The following is a 20,162-nucleotide window of genomic DNA, read 5'->3' as shown; positions in this document are numbered from 1 at the left end:
AGTGATGCAAGCAGACAAGCTGCAGACAGTTTGGAGCAGTAACTGTTAAACGTGGGGGCTGTCCCGCCCTTCCAGTGGGCTTTCAATTGTGCTCATTCATGAGCCTTAAACCCAAGTCAGGCAGGGATCTGGGAGTGTGGATGACCTGGCTGGCTGCAATCTGAAAGCAAACAAGTGGCTTTTCTTAGAATCAGGAAAAAGCCAGCATTTGTGGATTCTAAAGTTCTATTAAAGAGCCTTGATGGAGAAACCCCCTTTTAAAGGAGGTTGAAGAGTACACGGTTTTGATAATTTTTACATTGTATATATTTAGTAGAGTCTTATACCTGAGTAGATTAGTGCAAGTCAAGATTGATTTTTGTTTCATTTACTGCCTTAAAGGCCCAAGGAACTTACCTGATTCAATGGCTACCTGTGAAAGGAGAATAATTTCAGTTTAATAAGTCAATTTTTTTTGTGATTGTCATATGAGACCTAAACTGTGAAACCAATTGCTATCCTGTTCTAAAAGTGAGGCATTCAGGTTTTGGAATAGCATTTGGGGTTGTTCTTAAAGAGGGAGGAAATACTGTAAAATATTTGCTTCTTATGACCCCTAGTTGCAAGATTTTTTGTAAACGTCTGTCATACATGATTACAAAACTTTGCTTTTCTTGTTTCGAAGTCAAATATCAAGTGACCAGGGATGAGCTGCCTTTTTTTTTTAGCAGGATTGAAACAATTTCAGTACAGGATATTATGGAACAGAGTTTCATCTCTAGGTATTTGGAGGTCTGTTTTCAGCAGGAGAGAATTACTAGTCTTTAGCAGTTGGATGCAGTTGTGTTTGTATTTCTGGAGGGTTGTTCAAACTCATGTTGGATTCTCTCATAGGAAATTAATGCAAACACTTGGGACTTTACCAGAAAAATGACAAATTTTTATTGTTTCATTATGGAGGTGAGTAGGAAAAAATGTGCCCTGTGAGTACAAAGGCTGGCAAAATGTAGCTCCCTAATGGAGCCGACAGAGTGGATGCTGTAGTAGACTTTATATCCAATCTGTCAATATTCAGGAAGGCACCATGGGCTCAGTGACCTTGGGAGCATTACATGACTCATTTGATTTACAAGAATAAACTGTCCTGAATCTTCGATCTGGTGTGTCAGACAAATGAGGATTTCTACCAGGATCTGTCTCCCGGTATTGAGCGACCATTGAACGTTCTTCAGTAAACAACAGGGCTGGATGTACTTCAGCTGTAGAAAATGATGGCACTGTGGGATGGAGGTAATACTCAAAAAGGCATAAATACAAAGACTGAATAAGGATCCTTTATAAGGATATACTTTACTATTATGTGGTATTTATCTAAAACTCTTCTTAGGTATTAAGATGGTGGCCTTCAAGTATCAGAAATTGGGAACAACTGAAGCATTTTTTAGTTTTGTGGACATACTCAAGACATTCAGGATTTTCCCTAATTCCATACTTGCTAAATTTAAGTTTCCCATCTTTTTTAAGGTTCAGTTCTATAGTGATGTACTTCCTAATTACACTGACTTCCCTCACTGTAAATACGCTCATAATTTCTTTTCTTAGAATAAGGCAAGATGCTACTGCTTCTCTCATCCTGCTATGGAAGGTCACGAGCACTGGATTTAAGCAGTGTTCACTTATTGATGGCAGAAGTGTCACTCTTCTCCAGGCACTGGGTGGACTTGTGCTTTCTGAAGAAATGCTTGCATTGGGAAACAACTACTTTATTGGTGAGTAACATGGTGACTTTCTGTCCATCACCTCTAGGTTTGGATGGTTTACTCAGCATTTAGGGGAACAAAGGACTAATTCCTTTAAGTGCTGAAAGATGAATATCCCTAATGGGATATTGGGACCATGTTTCAGACATTGGTTCATTCAAACCAGACAAGAGCTACTCTAAATTCTTACAGAGTTAGCACCATTCACTTTAAAATCTACATGGTCATTTTTTTCTGATACCTTGAGATGATGCAAGTTATTTTATATGTTCTATTTTACTAAGGTTTTGGCAAATGCTGCAGTATATAATTGAATGCTTGAGATGTTTCTTTGTCAGGGATTGTGTCATGGGATGTTTTGTGAAGAAGCTTAAACCTGTAGACAGGAAAATTGAAAAAATACATTACAAGATCAGATTTCCTATTATAGTTTAACAGTGTTTAATTGCACTGTTTTTTTTATGTTCTAGTGTTGTCTCTGTGAATATGGGACCTTAGAAAGATACTATTTGTTTCACTCAGCAATTAAATGTTAAGCATCATTGTGGAAGGAGTATAATGAAAATAGCCTGATATATTATTTTTAAGGGTATGAGAAATAACAGATTTAAAGCTACATTTTTTGCATAGACACAATAGACTTAATTAAATTGAGATTTCTGGGCAGATGTTTTATTATACCAATGACATGAAACCAGAATCATTGTAATAAAAGCACTTATTGTTATCTGCTTGAAATGCTGTATATTTTTTAAAGGAATTATAAGCTGCCACAATTGTTATTTGAAAACCTACCATGCTAATAAATGTAAAATTAAAAGCATTCTGATATAGAAACACTGGGAAAAATTCCAAATGTTTAGCTAATACAGAAAATCCCCAAATACAGTAGTACCTTGCTCTCTCCTTTTTCAGTTATCATTTTCCAAAGATACTGCTCAAAGGCTGTTAGTAGAATAATTTAATTCTTATCATCAGTGGTTTCCTTTAGTGATGTTTATTTCCTTCAAATAATTTTCCACTTTCTTTTAATATTATTATTCCTTCTAAGATACTTAGTTTAGCCTTTTTTTTTTTTTTCCGTTTTAATCTTGTTTTGCATTTAATTTATCAGAGTTAAAGCCTTCCTCTCATGTCTCTGGAATAAATTTTTGCATTGGCTTTTTGGTAGTTAATGTATGATAAAAGTATCCTGGAGACAGGATAATTGGTAGCTTTTATGTAGTGGTGAAAATGCCTAAAGGCACAGCTTGGTCTGATCTCCTGGGCAGAGGGCCCAAGTTGCTTTATGAGAGCTCCACTTGACTGTACAAGCCATACAGCATAGGTTATTGATTTAGATAACTAAAAGATGTATTGTGTTAGTCTTTCATAGTTTGTCTTGTCCTACTCATCTGTATAGCTGAATTTCTGTCACTGGGATTCTCTGAATTTTTTATTGTGTGCTGGGTAACATGAGGTGAAAATGTACCTTTTCCTAGATGAATATAACAGGAGGTTGAATTGACAAAAATGGCTTACTTCATGCAGTACAAGTATTCTGACACCTCTTGCTTTATTTCCATGTGGTTTTCAATACTTTGTTTATTCTTTTTAATTTCCTGATAGTGAAATTCTTTGTAAAAATTTCCAGCTGCTGAAACTAAGGCATTAATTTTTCAGTTTAAGAAAGAGCCTCTGAATTTCCTTCTCTGTTGTATGGAAATATTCTGCTTACTTCCCATCATCTGTTTTTGTCCAATGAAATTATGCAACAATCTTGGGTGTAAAACTTAAAAAGTAGCTCAGTTATTTGGCGTGAAAATGAATTTTATCTTCACTCAGCTGAAATTCATAATTCTGCCAAGGTTTATAGAAAAATAATTTGATCCTTCAGATTTGATCCTGATGTGTAGAAGAGGTCTGTCAATTTGATGTGCCTTGCAAGTTTTTAATCATTTAGCTTTCAATAAGTCACTTGAATAAAGTTTTTCTTTTAGACAAATTTCCATGTTTCTTGATAGACATGAAAAGCTTATTCTAAGGCACAATAAGTTAAAGTGGGTGATTTTTATATTAAAAAACCCAATAATGTTGCCAGTGTTTTTGTTGATGTTATTTAAGCTAGAATGGTAGGAGGAGGCCACAAGATGCTGTAGGTTTCTGTAAGCAGGGTCACACAGTAACGCTGTGGACCATGTCAGTCGATACATTTACTTTATATAATTTCCTCCTCCTTCCCCCACTCTTTCTGTTTATTAAACTGTGATTTTAAAGGTTTCTTCTCTTAATTGGTGAATTTTGTACAAAGGCATTTTTTTAATCTTGTAAAATTTTTTTGATTAGAACTGTAAAAGAAAAATGAGGAAGTTATGAGTGGGGTTTTTTGGTTTGACTTTTGTGTGTGTATGTGTGTCTCTTTTTGATCTACATCCTTTTTGAGTCATTTCTCACCTGTTCCTTCCAAGTTTTGTTACTCAGCAAGGTACTTTAATTGCCTCTTGCATCTCTTTCTGAATAAGTTATTTATGTCAAAGATAAAACATTTAGGGAAATATTATTTGTTTTTTGTTACCTTGTGGTGACACAAGTTTAAAGTTATTTATACAAGATTGAAAAGACTCAAAAGTCAGCAGTAATGTGCTGATTTGCTGATCATGTGGTTCGGGGCACAGTGTCTAGAGGTTGGGAAGAATGCTGTTTTTGAGATCTAAAAATAGAGCCTGTCAGCACTGAGCTGTTCACCCCAGAGACAGTACCTGCACTGTGTGAGAATGAAGGGGAGAGCGTAGCACAGCTCAGCCAAAAAGAGCACTCTGTGTTCTCTAATGGGGTTATGAAATGGCTGCTGCAGCTGCAAACAGTCTCTTGCAATGCAGGGCCAGTGATGGTGCTGGGATTATGCAGCAGGATTATGTGGTTTAATTACACCACTGACCTGGCTGTGGCCAGCAGAATACTGGCTTGGGCATTCTGTAACATGTTCCTTCCATGTTTTGCTCAGAGGATTTTTAAAGAGTTTCTCTGTAAGATTTGCTACTATGCATGTGCCAGTCTTCTAAAACAATTTGTTTTGTTTTATTAGAGAGTGTACTTATTAGCCAGTGGGGAAGAAACCCCAGTATGGCTCAGGCTTTGAAGTGAGTTGTGTGGCTCAGGAGTAGGATGGAGCACATGGCCCATGCTGAGGTGCTGGTGGCTCTCAATGCTGGGTGACTGCTAGTCAGACGTGGCCACGAGGTGGTTGGTCTGTAGGACAAGCCAGGTGAGCGGTTCCTCTCTGCTCACAGTTTGCAGCAGCAATGTTTCTTTTGAAACCAAGATTTTTAAAAAAGGTGTTTAATTGACAGCGTTTCTGAACAGGAAATGTTTTTATTATCTCTACTGTGGAGTGCTGTGGGTGGGCATCAAGATTGGCCAAAGAGACAGTGAAAAAGAGAAGCAGGAGGGATTTAATAGTGTCTTTAAGTAAGAGATGGAAATGAAGGGTTCAACATTAAAAACATAATTGAAGTAAAAGGCAGGCTTTCCATTAATTAGACTTATAGATTCGTACTCTTTGTCCCAATGCTCTTTGAAGTTAATAACTAATTCCTACATAAACTATTTATGATATTTATAATATGTCTCATCAGTATTTGTTTTATTTCTGGATCTTTATATATTCATGCTAGCAGTAATGGTACTAGAACATTTTAAAATGAGTTAACTGCAAAACTTTACATTGTTACAGTCACACAACTATTCTTCATTGCAATATATCTTGAAAAAATTGAAATCAGATAAAATACTTTTTGCAAATCTGAAAAAGTGAGATAAGAGTTCCCTGATGCACTGGTGGAGGAGTCAGAATGCTCTCATGAATGCTAATATTACAGCTCAGGATCTCTAGGGTGAGTTGAAAGTGCTGCTTGTTATGTGTTTTGGGGGAAATCTAAACTACCCAGCATTGTGAAGTTCTCTCTTTCAGGGAATAATATACTGGATTTTGGAACGTATATATTTTTCTATACTAGATTGTTGCAAATGCAGAAGATTTACTGAATTGATTAAATAATAGGCGTCTTGAGAAAAAAATGATGCATTAAGATTTTTCTTTAAAAAATAAAAAAGGCCTTTGAAGGACATTATCAGCTTGCATGGCATCTCCCACAAAAATCCTTTGATTTGTTGCATGCATCTCTTTTATCCAAGCATGCTATCACATTCTGACTGAGAACTGGAACATTAATTTTGAGAACATAGGTTGCTGTTAAAATACTGCAAAAACCAAATCCAATGTGGAATAAAAGCATTAATATTTTTTTTTATGCTCGCATTTTAGAAGTTTTACAGTGATTGTACCCCATCTGCTTCTGCATGAGTCAGTCAATTTACCCTGGTGCTAAATTAATATACCTGTTTACTATGGCAACAGTTCTGTGCTTCAGGTGTATCCAAAGGTACACCTGTGGCTGGCAGACTTGCAGTCAGGCAGGTCTAATTTCACACCTGTGTGGCTGTACAGATAGCAGAACATATTTAACAGTCCAGTTAACAGCTAGGACACAAAACAACCACAGCTTCTTTTTATGAATTTGGAGATGGAGCAGTAATTCATGGAATCATAGAATATGTTGGGTTGGAAGGGATCATCCAGACCATCAGGATCATCCAACTCCTGGTCCTGCACCAGGCAGCCAAAGAATCCCACCCTGGGCCTGACAGTGTTGTCCAAACTCTTCTTGAACTCTGTCAGCCTTGGTGGTGTGACCACTGCCCTGGGGAGCCTGTTCTGTGCCCAAACACCCTCTGGGTGATAAATCTTTTCCTAATATCTGACCTAAGCCTACCCTGACACAGCTTCATGCCATTTTTCCTTTTCATACCAATACAAAACTGCATATTATATGAATGTTGTATGATTATTACTTAGTTTTAAGAAGGGTTTATATGGAGGTTTTGGGCATGATGTAGAAGGTGGAGCTGCCACTGCCAACTTTGTGTGCATGCAACCTATTTCCTTTCTTTCTCCTAACAAAATTAAAAAATGAAATTATGTTTTCAGGTTTTCATCATGGCTGTTAGGATATTATTTCTGTTGAAAAAAGTTCTGCTTATCAGCTTTCATGATAAAATGTTGGAAAAATTGCTCTTCTGCCTGACTGTGCCCAGAGCTGAAGCAGTAATTATGGGAGCTCCTTCAGAAAAATAGTAAAACAAACATCTGGACATTAGTATTTTGCCTCCATTTCATAGTTAATATGATAGAAAATTCGTATATAATTGTAAAAAAATGCTTGAAACTAAATAGCTTGAAACTATTTGCTTTTAGACTTTGTCCTTTATTTAGCACTTCCATGGTGCTGCTTAAACAGCTGCTTAAAAGTAAAGATGCTGCTTAAAAAGCAGCTTTCATGAGATATTGCTACATTAGCTTTTTATCTTATTGTCTGCTTATAAAATCAAAGGAAGATATTTATAAACAAAACTGCTATTTCTCAGATAAGACCTTGCAGATAATAAGGTAGAAAGTTTAACATTTAATATGATTTAATATTTTTATCTGAACAGAAAATAAGTCCTCCAGCACAACCTTTAAATTATAATGCTTATTTTCATCACAGCAAACAGAAACTGATGTAGATTTGTCAGTTGATGTTGCTTGGCATGTCATCTGGTTTTCTCCAATATGTCCAGCCTTTTTAGATCAATACAATATAATTAGATGCTTTAAACTATAATTATCAAGTATTTAAAAAATATTTCCTTAAATAAAATTAGTAGCTGTACAAACTCACTTGAAAAGAGGTGCTCTAACATCTTTGTGGTGAGATGAAGAGTGCTGATGCCACTCAAATGCCAACACCTCTAAGGGAGCTTGCTTGAATTCCACAAAATTTTCTGATGTTTGGCTTAAAAAGGAAAATTAATGCTTGGCTTCTGAAGCACAAAATATCTGCTGCTTTTTAATAAGTGTGGGAGCCATATGGTTCTATGTCAGGAAGGATAATATTTTCCAATCCAAAATGCTGTCCTGCCTTTCAAATGCAACAAAGTATTTTCTTTTCTAACTCTGCTCTGAGTAGTTATTTACTCTTCTGTTGTTCTTTGATTATTCAAAGAGTTTCCCTGCAAGACCTTATCACGCATTAAGGAGTAGTCACCAGCAATACTTGTGCAGCTGTATTGAATAGGCAAAATGAAGCAGTATAAAAATTACTATATGAAATAAAAAAAAAGAGATATTTTGAAACAAGCTGGTCTTTTCTAATTCTTTTTGTCAGGCAATAGAATTTCAGATTAGGAAGCAAATTGTAGCTGGGGCTTTGAGATGTTGTGTTTTTTGTTGTTACAGGCCTCTAAAACATGCACACATTTCTGTCTAAAGAAAGCAGTTTACTGCATCTTGAAATTTTTTTCACTTCAGCAAAAAATTAAATAGGACAAATTTATTTCATAATAGGAGATGTGTGAATTGAATTCACAGAAAGCCACATAATCAAGTTACTGTAGCTTTAAAAAGTTGCCATGTCTCAGCTGAGCATCTGTGTGAGCTCCCAGTCTATGGCATATTGCAGTCATTTGACTTAGCCCTCTTTCACTCTGGACCGAATTAAATCTCTGTGCCCTGCATGTGCCGTGGTGATGTGTGCATGTCCTGTCCGTGTGGGTGACTCTTCTGCGTTTTGTGCAAGGCAGCCTCGCTGGGGGAGTTGGTGACAACTGCTCCCGTTAGTGGGGCTCTCAATTTTGAGTGTGTAATTTGCCTGGAAGGGCCCTATTGTTTGCAGATTTGAGCATTGTGCTGAACAGAACATTTCCCTGGGGTTCTGGGCACAAGAGCTAGCCTTGCAGAAAATGGCCTTTTCGTAAGCAATAGCAGCAGCAGCAAAGTGTGAACTGCAAGAAAAGCGTAGTGAAGTGTTAATGTCAATGATTTCTTTTAAAAGATGGCCTTTCAGCATTCAGCTGAAATCCACACCATTCTGAAGAATGCTGTTGGCCTATATAAGAAAGGCCTATACTTATCTTTATGATAAGTATGATAAAATAAATATCCTGTCCTTTATGGAGTTGCATGTACCTTGTCTCACATATAAGTAGATGTAAACATCAGACTAGTTACTATTTTCATACATTGTATTATGTTTTAAGCTTGTATTTAATTCATTTTTAGTCTTTAGAGTAATCTTTAATTTATCAGTAAATTATTCAAAATTAATTTATATTCTCTGCTATTTCTAGCAAGTAACAGTGGAAAATTATTTTTCTAGTCTGTCTTTTGGAGGTTCATCTGCTCAAATTTGTAATGTTTGGTGAAATACCTTTTTTTTCTTTAATTTCAAGATTCCTCTTCAACTGTGACTTCTGTGACCAATTCCCAATCCAGATCAAGATACTTGTTATAAGTTGATCACATAGTTGTTTGCATGATAAGACAGACTGCTTAACCTGATCCATGGAATATGGATACCAGTGCATAACTGGTACATTGTGCCGTTGTGTTATTAAAATGTGAGACACATTTTAATAACGTTTGTAAAATGCATTGAGATCTTCAGCTAGTAGTGTAACATACTGTAATGTGTATTTAAAAGTAGGGTAGCCACTAATAGAGCCTCTCAGTTGAACCAGTCACTACAGATACAGCCTAGTCAACCTTGCCATCCCATCTTCTGCAGCTCCCCTTAGTGCAGTCCCAGCCTCCACCACTTGTATTCCACCACACTTAACTACTTTTGAGAAGTTCTAGTGGTCTACATTTGGACCCAAAATAGTTCTGTGCCAGCTTAGCAACTTGACTGAAAAGCTGACAAATAAAGATATATTGGGAAATTGTGATGCAGGAAATCTTTCAGACAGTCTTGTCACCCTTTGCTGGGCTTTCATCATTACTTTGGACCATAAGCAGAGTCCTTGAATCTGTGGGAGAAGGGCACACTCAGCTACTGCCACAGCTCTTTAATAAGCTGCATGCAAATAGCTTTGTAAGAGTAAATGTACTTCTGCTAGCTGACTGTTTAATAGTTCTGTAATGGGGCTTGGTCCAGTCAAGTTATTAAGTGGGATAATTGTTTAAGTAACAGTGAAATTCAGAAATTTACATTTGTTGTAGAGGAAATGTAGTGGAACATGGGACTTTGCTATGCTAAGTGAATTCAACTGTTTTGCTCATTTCATAAATATATTTTTACTACCAGTCCTGCAAAACTGAGCTCCAGCTTGAAAGGCAAGCTTGTGTGCTGTTTCTTCCCAAAGTTTTGGTAATAATTTTCTGACACCCAAATTTTGCTTTCTCTTACACCAGTGTAACACTATGATTGTCAATCTGCCTCTGGTAGAACTGTAGGATTTTTACTGAGGATGTAACTTGAGCAGCAGCACTCTTACCTTTTAGTAGTTACGCCTGAGAAGAGAGTGTATTTTTGATTGTAGGAGCCAAGGCTGTTTCCATTGTTGGTAGCAAAGGAAGAAGGCATAGCCATCTAAAACTGACTGTGACTATGAATGCAATTTGGAGAAAACAATGTGATGAGAAGGTTTTCAGTCACCTCCCAGGAAAAATTCTTTAAATTGCTCTTTCACATGAGCTTGTGAAAAATAAAATATTTGAAACAGTTCTTGAACTGATTCTCATTAGAATCTATATATACTTTCAAAAGCAGTATCTGACCAAGGCTTCTGTGAATACAGCACAGTAAGCACACTGATCTATATAGAATCTGGGAGAGTTGTGCCACCTATAAATAGTGCTGTTTGTGGACAAAATGGCAATTTTGCTATTGCAGCTGTATTTTTGTATCCCCAGATGCTATGTTGCCTAGCAGCATCGTTAGAGAGTGATCTCAGATGTTCTGTACGGTGCTGATGGCACTGATGTACTGCATCAAAGATTGCAAATGGCATTGATTACCTGTTTCTCACTTGTGGTTTTCTTATGTATGATAATCATCCTGAGGCAAACTAGGAAAGGATTCCTGACCCATATTTTTCATATTCTGTAGAACAGTATTGGTGTCAGGGTCCTGAGGGGATTGGTAAGCCTTAATGACCCTAAGCATTAGTGTCATAGAAAAGGGGGGGTAAATGTTTGTCCATTTGTAAAGCAAAAGCAGGCTTCTAGTACTTTAACATGTGAAGGTAAATTTTCAGAATTGAGTACCTCATGAGAACATCTTGTCATGCTTTTTCATTTGTTAGGTCTCTAAAATTAGTTGAACATGACTTGTATGAACAAGAGAAGGATTGAGCTTGTTTAAATTTGCTAGATGGAAAATTATTTGAGATTCTGATATACAGTGCCATAACAGAGGGAAATTGATTCATATAGTTAAATTACCATCTTCATGCTTAGATCCAAAAAGGCACTGAAGCATGGTGTTGATTAGTATAGACCGCAGTTTTCATTGTAATTTTCATGGTACTGAATGTTAGCTATATCATATAATACATGGACATGAAATAGTCTTTGGATAAAATTTGGACATCAAACATAGGAGGAATACCTAGAATTAACTTTTTTTTTCTTTTTTTCTGGTGGGTACTGTAATGAAAATATAGTTCTCTCTTTCCTAACTTCCTTTTTTTCAAGTATTCTTATACTCTACACTTTAGGTTAATTCTATGACTTTCCATCATCTGTAGATGAACTATCAGATATACTTATGTAGCTTCTATCCTGGACCAGTAAGGTTTATAAAGGATGCTCATTATGCTCTGATAACAGCAGTGTTTTTTCTAGAAGCTGAAATCTGACCTGGAAGTATCACAGCTTCACTATGTTACTGCATGATAAGAACTGAAAATATGGTGCAGGCACACCAAGTACTGACTGCTGCTTTGATCCTGAAGGACTAATATAATCTGTTTTTCTTCCATTTAACTATATCCCATTTTCCAAATAATGAATAGCTGACTGTACAGTACATGAGGAATGGCATGGAGAATCTACATCACCTTATTCTGGGGCCCTTTTTAGTTTTCCTACCATCTTGACTTACCAATGCCCTTGGTGCAAGGCCTGTTACTGTGTAGGGGAGCTGTAGGCACTTAGTGTCTTTGAGAACTTCACTGCTTTGCAAAATGTTGAAGCTGGCTACTGACCCCAAAAGCTTTTGGTGTGGGAAAGTGTTGAGAGAGAAAAAGAGAACAGATGGAAACTGATAGACATCCCACTGCTGTCTCATTTCCTTGGGAAACCAGGCTAAAAATAAGCTGAAAAGTTGAGGACTGATACTTCGTTGTGAGTGCCCAATCCTGCCTTGGCAGTCATTCTCAGTCATCCAAGAAACCTTTAGGTGAACTCAAAGATCTACTCTTCTGTGATCTGGAACAAAAAGGATATAATCTACTGTTTCAACCAGAGTTGGATATCTTTGGAATGCATGTATTCACTGTGTAGAATATAGAGAGATACATTTGAGCCAAATGCAAAAGGTGTTGGTGTGTGCCAGAGCACATGGGGTGCAGACCAAGAGTTAGTGAATGATTTCCAGTGAAGTGCTTTGCCTTTTGCTAACATTATATGCAATAGGATAACCTTTGTGGTGGTCTGTTAACTTCAGTCTTCCCTATTTTGGCTGCCCACTGTGGACCATCTCACTGACCTCAGACTGTTGTGCTTAGAAGGAAGGTTTTGCTCAGTAATGGGGCTTGTGGGGGAAGCAAATAATTTGTGTAGTCTAGAAAGCATACACTCAATTAATCTGAATGGCATGATATGATCATCTGAAAGTATCTGGACATAGTGATGACACCTGTCATTTAGTTTGACTTTATTCCTTATTTTTCATTCTTAACTTTTGTGATGTGAGTGAAATAGGAGCACCCATACTTCATGCTCCTAAACATATGTGTGAGGAACTGCCAGGGTGGAAGGAGCTGTAGTGTGTTTTACCATGATTTCTGCCAAGGAAATTGTGCAGTCATTTTCCAGACTATCAAATGTGTGTGCAAAAAGCTTGAAAATGCCTCCTCTGCAATCTAAATGACTACTCATATCACATTATGATTTATTAGGCTTGAGGATTGTTTCTGTAATATTACTGTAAATAACTCAACTCTGAATTCTGCAACTAAAAATGTTTTGATGCCATTAGGTTTTAACTGGCTTTAGAAAACCAGCAAGCTTGAACTGAACAAAATTACCTTTTGGAATAAACTGCTGTAATATTTTTCTCCAGACCTGAGATGAAAGAAGCTGTAAATATGGTTCCAAAATTATTCTCCCATTTAGAAGTTAAAAATAGATCTTAAAACTCACTCTAGTTCGGTTGCTGTTGTGGGAATTGGGGAAAGAATTAATTGAAGTGCTATGACCTGAGTTAAGCAGGGTGTTATATTTAGATGGTCAGACAAGCTTCTTTTAGCCTTAAAACCTAGAGATCTCAGAACATTATATGCAACTTCTATAAAGTGAAAATAAATACCTATGTTTGTATTTTTCTCATATTTACAAATTAGGTGAGATAATTAGAAATTGCAGGAAAACGTGTGGCATTCCAGAGAGAATAATGATTTTTTCACTGGTTTGCCTAAGGGCTTTTGATACCAAAATAGTAACAAGATTCAAAGTACAAAGAAGGTTGATTTAATATTTCTTTAGGGAACTGTCCTGAAGAATATGTAACAATCTGCTTCAGACAAGGAAATGTGAACCCAAAGACATTTTCTAAATACCACATTCTTCCAAGCATTCACATATAATTGCATGACTGCCAGTGACAATCGTATTCAATTGTTAAAGAAAAATTCTGGCTGCATCTTTGAACAGATGGGTAAAAATGGGGTATGTATTGAGGCCAGGATAAATTGGCTTGCTTTGAAGAGGTCATCAGATTACAATAATCTTCACTAGCCAAAACAGACCATTAGGCATTTGGAACTATACCCAATACATGTGTTTGTTTTTTTTTTTTTTTTTAAATCTGATCCTTTAGAACATTCAGCTAACTTGTAGAGGCTGTAGTCAAGCCAATGATGTCTATGTAGGACATAAGATTTTCCTGTTTGTAGATAGGGTTTAGGGATAATAGACAACTAATAGCTGAAGGAAAGCAGTGTTTTAAAAGGTGAAATCTAAAAATGAAAAACAAAGAATGCAAGTCTTCCACATGATTTTGTGTGGAATTTGTAGAATTAGTCATGCTTGACACTTTCATATGCAAAATGTAAGTAATGCTTAGCAGCTGTTCTGAAAGAGAATTTACTTGAAATTCTGTTTCATGAAACTTTTGTTTGTTCCTGTTCACTAAAAATATTTTTGTTTTACTTTTTTTTCCCTCTTGAATAAATGTTATGCTATCTCCAGTCTATAATGGAAGAAAGACGAACTGCATATTTGAAGCTCCTTAGAGATTCAGGCAGTAAATGGATTTTGCAATTTGAAGTGGAAAATCGAAGAAAAAACATTCTATGTCATACACTGCATCTATTTAGTGTTGTTCTTTTTAAAATTAAGGATTTTTGTTTAAAAAAAACCATCAATTTTTGCTTAAATTGTCTTTATATTTTCTAAAGAAAAGGGGAATCACAGAATGTTTGTGTGCCTGCAACGTTCCATTTACAGTCTTAGACCCTTTAGAATCTACCTACATGGAGAATAGTGAAGTTAATGGTTTGACAGTCTATGGAAGGATCTTTGGTGGCTTTTTATGCATAAATTCTGCATACAGTATGTACACTATACCAAACCCATGTTTTTGTGCCAGTTCACATTTATTTTCCCCAAACAAAACAATTAATTGATGCTACACATGGAAGGGCTGTGGTCTAATTCAGTGTGCTGGAACGAGGCAGTCCAAGCACAAGTACAGGAGCAGGCCCTGTGTATTTTGACATGAGCTCTGACTTTATCCCATCTGTCCTGGACTGTGTGCCCCATTTTATCTTTCCTGTTGTCCTTCTTTTATTTTTCAGATAAATCTGTTAGGAATATGTGTGATAGTGATGTTATGCTGTGGTGTGTTTGAATAGCTAGCAACCACAATTTGTTTCCTTCCATGCAATTACAGATGCTAGCCAGAGATTCATGAATCTTCCTGTTCCTTGTCCAGTGTTCCTATTTCCATGTTTAGCTCATCTTTACCTACCATATCAGCCTATAGAGATATCAGACATTTAATAATACTTGTATTGCAAATACACAAAGAAATGCTGTCAAGTGATATATGTATATTATTGTAAACTTCATAGAAAACAGAAGAAAATGGTTTCCTCATCTTTTACCATTGTAAGGAATCTGGGTGCTTTTTAGCTCTGAAAGTAACTTTTATGAATTCATTTAAACATATTTGTCCACAAAATTTTATTTTCATGTTCCTTGTCATTAAGAAATTAAAGGAATATATTTTTTAACTTTTCAAAAAGTAGCAGGCAAAAGCATTTTATTTTGAAACCTAAAAAATGTAGGTTTGAGCTCTGGAAGGAGATCTGTTTCATCATCCTGTCTTCCTTTTTAAAATCAATATAATGAGGTTTGTCTCCAACATGTATTTCAATTTGTATTTACATGCCTTGCATTCAGAGAGGTGTGTATTAAGTATGAGAAATTTTGTTCTTAGTTGGCAGTTTATTTCAAAACAGTTTTATTTGTTTGTCTAGCTGCAGAGCATTAACAGTATCAGCCTATTTTGTCATATAACAAGAATATTTTCCTTTTTTTTTTTTTTTTTTAAGGTTTTTTGAATGATTCAGTTACCAAGTGCATTGTGGCTCTACGCTTGACTGTGGTGGTGAAAGTGAGCACCTGCATGCCTGTGGGGAGCCATGCAGACAACTTCCCATGTTCAGGGAAAGGGAAATGCATCACCAAGCCAGACGCGGTAAGGTCAACTTACCAAGACATTCCTGTAATGTGGCATTTCCATGATAATTGAAACACAGGGAAATTGTCCTTGCTGTTTATACCTTGCAGCTGTGTAACAGCTGTGTCGAAAGCCCACAGGTGTTACTAAGTAACAATATTTATCTGCTAGACCTGAAAATCAAGCACTTGAAATAAGAAAATAACAGAAATAAGATTCAAAGATTCACACTCTGCGCTGGCAATAAAAACAATGGTTCAAATCAGGTGTGAGGGAATTGGTACTGCATCTTACAGTCACTGTAGAAGGAAGTTTCTCTAAGGTAAGACCACAGCGTGGGCACTTGTGGGATCTCCAATCTCCAGCCCAGTGTGCTCAGATTTGTTAAGTTCTCCACCTTGTCATAGGTTTTAGGTTTAGCTTTAACCTAGTGCTTCTCTTTCCACGTCTTAATGGTTGATTACTCAGAATAGACTGTCCAGTGCAATGGAGTTACTTGACCACAATTATGAGAAGAAGCAAAATGGAGTAATTTGGTAGTGGTTGCAAGGTTTCCTATACAGCTTTGTCCTTTACATAACACTGCACTGGGGGATTATGATAGCAGTTCCACTGGACATCAGGGATTTTGTGTGATCTAGCAACATAAGAAAATAAGAACCAAATCTGTCAAATTTGCAGTCTGTATTCTGCTTTTACAAAACCAGACTGGGCTTTTGTGATTTAGATACTTGTATACTCAGTTACCTTCTATACATGTTATTTTTTAGTTCATGGATTAAAAGTAATTTACAGCACAAATATGCACAGTTAATTTTTGGTTTTATTATTATTCATTTGAGAGATAAAAGCAGTAGTAACTGTTGAGTAAATATTAACAGCTGTGAGCCTGCTGTGAGCACAAAAAATTTGGCATATTGAGTGAATTCACTTGTAGTTCATCTGCTGCCATTTTCTGATTTAAATTCCCAATAAGCATGTTTGATAGAAAATGGTGTTTTGAATTGTAACAACAATAATTAAATTGCCAGAGTAATCTATACATACATGGCAGTACTAACATCTGGAATAATTATCTGTTTTATTTCTCAAAAATGAATTTTTAAAATGCTTGAGGTAATGTGTGAACATAATTATTGTGAGATGAATTTAGAAATAAATGCTGCGTTACTATACCAGCTGGCTGGTATCCAAATAAATTATTCATTTAGATTCAGCATTCTATTTTATAGTCCAGTTTAGTTTTTGTGCTTTACTGTATTTATCATATTTATTTTATAAATTCAGTATTTTGAATTTGACTTACATAAATAGTATGTTCAAGTTTACTGTGCATAACAGCATATAAAAATATTCTTTTTCCATTTTTTGTCAATTTGAGAGTTATAGCTTTTAATAGATTGCCTAATTTCATATATTTTTATGTTTTGTCCAGTTTTATGACACTAATTTCTTTCTCTTGTTGTATGTGATGTTCCAAAATAAAAATAAGCTGTTTCCTATATATCCATTCTTCCTATGCAGAAGAATTAATCATTTTCTGTATTAAGGGAAAAGCATATATGGCCTCTAATAATTATCCACATGTTAATAATCTTATAAGATGTAGCAAATAAAGTAAAATTTTCTATAAAAAAGACAGATTGGCTTAACAGCAAGAAAGAGAAGCAATTATTTAACTCAAAAAAAACCCCAAAAAACCAAAAAAAAACCCCAAAAAAACCCCAGTACCTGTATGTTCCAACCTGTATTCTTGACACTGGAGGGCTTTGCATGTTAAAATCAGAACTGTGAGTGATGAGAGAGCCTTGCCTCGTGCACATGCAGGCTGCTGTTTTCCCTGGCAAGTGGATGGAAAAAATTAGGATTGTTCATATCTTTCCACTATTCCTTCTCTGAACCTAACAGCCAGAAAATTTATTAAGGCAGCGTTCTTGTTATAACGTGCACTAGGCTGTATTTGACCAAAGCCCTGTGGCTGAAGCTGTGGGACACACAAACCATGTCAAAATCCACTTCTGAAGAGTATCTAGCAATTAATGGCAGTCAGAGATCAAGAATTAGTAGGATTCTCAATATGTCTAAATATAAAATATATATAAAAATCATGTAAATATATTTATATGACCAATAAAGATATTTATCTATCTTCAAACAAAATTTTAACTTCAGAAATGCAATTGTTTCTATATTTGCTGTCACAAACTGCTCCTGAGTTTTCTAGAACTTGAATAAATGAGGAATGCTCCCAATGATCCTCTCAAATGCCATGAAACTTGTGCCAGGTGCCTGCTGGGCTGGGGTAGCTTGTAGAACATCAAATACAGTGACCAAAAGGAAGTTAATTTATACCCAGTCTCCTACTCCAGAGGGAATCAAAATGCCATGTTGTATTTTTGTCTGTCCTGTGTTGCTAAATCTGTGAGCTTTCCGTGTTCTTTGGTCTATTAGGTGCATCAGAGAATTTCAGATAGGAAACAAGCATAAGATAAAAATAGAAGGACATATTTCATTAAGTAGAATGTTTCTGCCATTGTTTAACTGAAATAATGTGAGATGTGCTCTAAAATATCTTGATGATTTCCCTAATGATGGAGCCAGTGGCTGCCAAAATTTCATGCTTGACATGACAACCATTATGTCTCTTTCCCACAATGCACTTCTTTTTGCAGAACGTAAACTTAATTTTTTTAAAAATGCACCCTTTGCGATTTGCTGTTTGTTTTTATCCATAATTCAGTCTGTTTTTTCACAATCTAGTCTTGCAGAATGCACAGCAACTTCTTAGAAGAATGCATAAAAGGCCCAATGCCATGAGCTAGCTCAGAGCTCTGCTGGCTGTAGTAATTGCTTCCAGTGCCAAGAAGATTAATGGCTGTCTTTGGGCTTTTATGTACTTCATAGTTTTATTTCAAATCTGGTAGAATGTAAAAGAATGTAGGAACACATCTGCTTATTAGGAAATTTAAATGTAGTTAACAATCTGCAGTGATATAAGCACGGGAAGTTACTGTTATGTATAGAGTGCATATAACTATACACAAATGAATTCTGGTCTAACCTGGGAGTCTTGGCCAGTTTTTACTCATTTCTTGCTGATCTATAACTTGACTTCTACTCAGCTAGATGCTTTTGTAGAGTATGGTTATAAAAAGCAAAGTTCTAATGCAAAGTTTTGTTTTCAATTATTGTTGCTTTTGAATGGAAGATAAAATTCATCACTCTGAGTGAAGTTCTGTGCAGTGAGAGGTGCTGAGCTCAAGTGATGCCTTTTCCTTCATTGTATGAGCTTTGTACCTTTTTTGCTGCCATGCTTACCACTTTTCCACAAGGGAAACAAAAAGAATAGCACTGGTCTTGGCATCATCACAATGTAAATACCCACTCTCACATTCGTCTACTCTCCTTTACACCAGGATGAGTTAACAGTTAGCAGTTAATGGAAGAGAAAAGGTTTGATGTTGATCCAAAGGGGAGAGATTTGTCTGGTGTGAATTTCTGAGTTCATGTAAGATTTTGAAGTGAACTTGGGCCATCCATTGATTGTGAGTGCCACAATTTTGCTGACACAAGAGGTTGTTTCTTTCACAGATTGCTCTGTTCCATAACTTTGGCTCTCCCATAAAAAATACGGATGGGCTGACTGTGTAAATATGAATTTTTATTGCTAGATTTAGAACCCATGAGATTTACACAAAAATATCTGGCCTCTGCCTGCACAGAGAAATAATATATTGAATTGAATAGCAATGCTTTCCATGTCTTCTGTGTGGGCTGGAAGCTTTGGGATAGATCCATTTGATAATAATCTGTAAAAAAGCAGATTATAAAACCCCTCATATATACCTGAAGGTATGCTGTCCTGCATATGGGCTTATTTTCCTAAGTACTGTATGCTCTGAAGTATGTAATTATCTTGCAATATTTTGCTCAAATATTATAGTAACTCACACTGAGTTATAGTAAATACTGAAAGTCTTTCTCAGTAAGAGAGAGCAGACATTAGTTTTGTTCTGGTCATCTTAACTTCTTTGCCATTGTAAAAAAAAAGATTTATTACTCTCCTAACTAGAATAGCAAAAAAGTACTATATTCCAGCTATATTTATAATATGGTACAGGTTGGATAATAGCAAATTATTTAAAAAATGTATTTTATTGCCATCCAAAATTATATATTTGCACTTAAGTAAAATACACAGTTGATCTCTTGATTGATGATAGATAATTTTGGAGTTCTTACTGTCATTAATTCTAGCATATTGGCAGTGTGGAGCTGCTTCTTGACTCAGTTTTGCTCAAATATACTAGTACATTTTACCTATTCAGGAAAAAAAAAATGTAGTATCACTTGGGGTAAGTGATGTTACCCTAAACTTCTGAGATGCTGACAAGTTATTCTGTGGAGAACTGTTACTTATCATTAAATATTTCAGATTGAAGTGTTAAAATGCTTTTATTTTGCAGCTTTCAAACCCCATTTTTTAAAGTACTCTCTATTGTAAGTTGATCCCTATATCAAACCCTTGGATAAAACTTTAAAGATAGTTATTGTGCTATGTGAGCATAATAATTTTGACTCTGTCTTTCTTGACTGTCTTTCCTTTCTGTTGAACTACAGCCTTGTTTGGAAACTTGTCATTGGTGATGTGCGAGAT

The 20,162-nt window shown here is 35.9% G+C and overlaps 1 protein-coding gene across 1 annotated transcript in view; it reads left to right on the top strand.

The window, feature by feature from the left end:
- DNER (delta/notch like EGF repeat containing) overlaps positions 1–20,162 on the top strand; it is a 111,491-nt gene that overhangs the window by 57,550 nt on the left and 33,779 nt on the right. Inside the window, exons 4-5 of the mRNA XM_030280061.4 lie at positions 1,582–1,748; positions 15,378–15,523. Of these exons, the coding sequence (XP_030135921.4) occupies positions 1,582–1,748; positions 15,378–15,523 (313 nt within the window). The remainder of the gene's footprint in view (positions 1–1,581; positions 1,749–15,377; positions 15,524–20,162) is intronic.

The sequence above is a fragment of the Taeniopygia guttata genome, chromosome 9 (genome assembly GCF_048771995.1).
Source record: "Taeniopygia guttata chromosome 9, bTaeGut7.mat, whole genome shotgun sequence".
Taxonomy (NCBI): Eukaryota; Metazoa; Chordata; class Aves; order Passeriformes; family Estrildidae; genus Taeniopygia; species Taeniopygia guttata.
The sequence above is the reverse complement of the archived record's forward strand: the minus strand, read 5'-3'. Positions and strand labels throughout refer to the sequence as shown.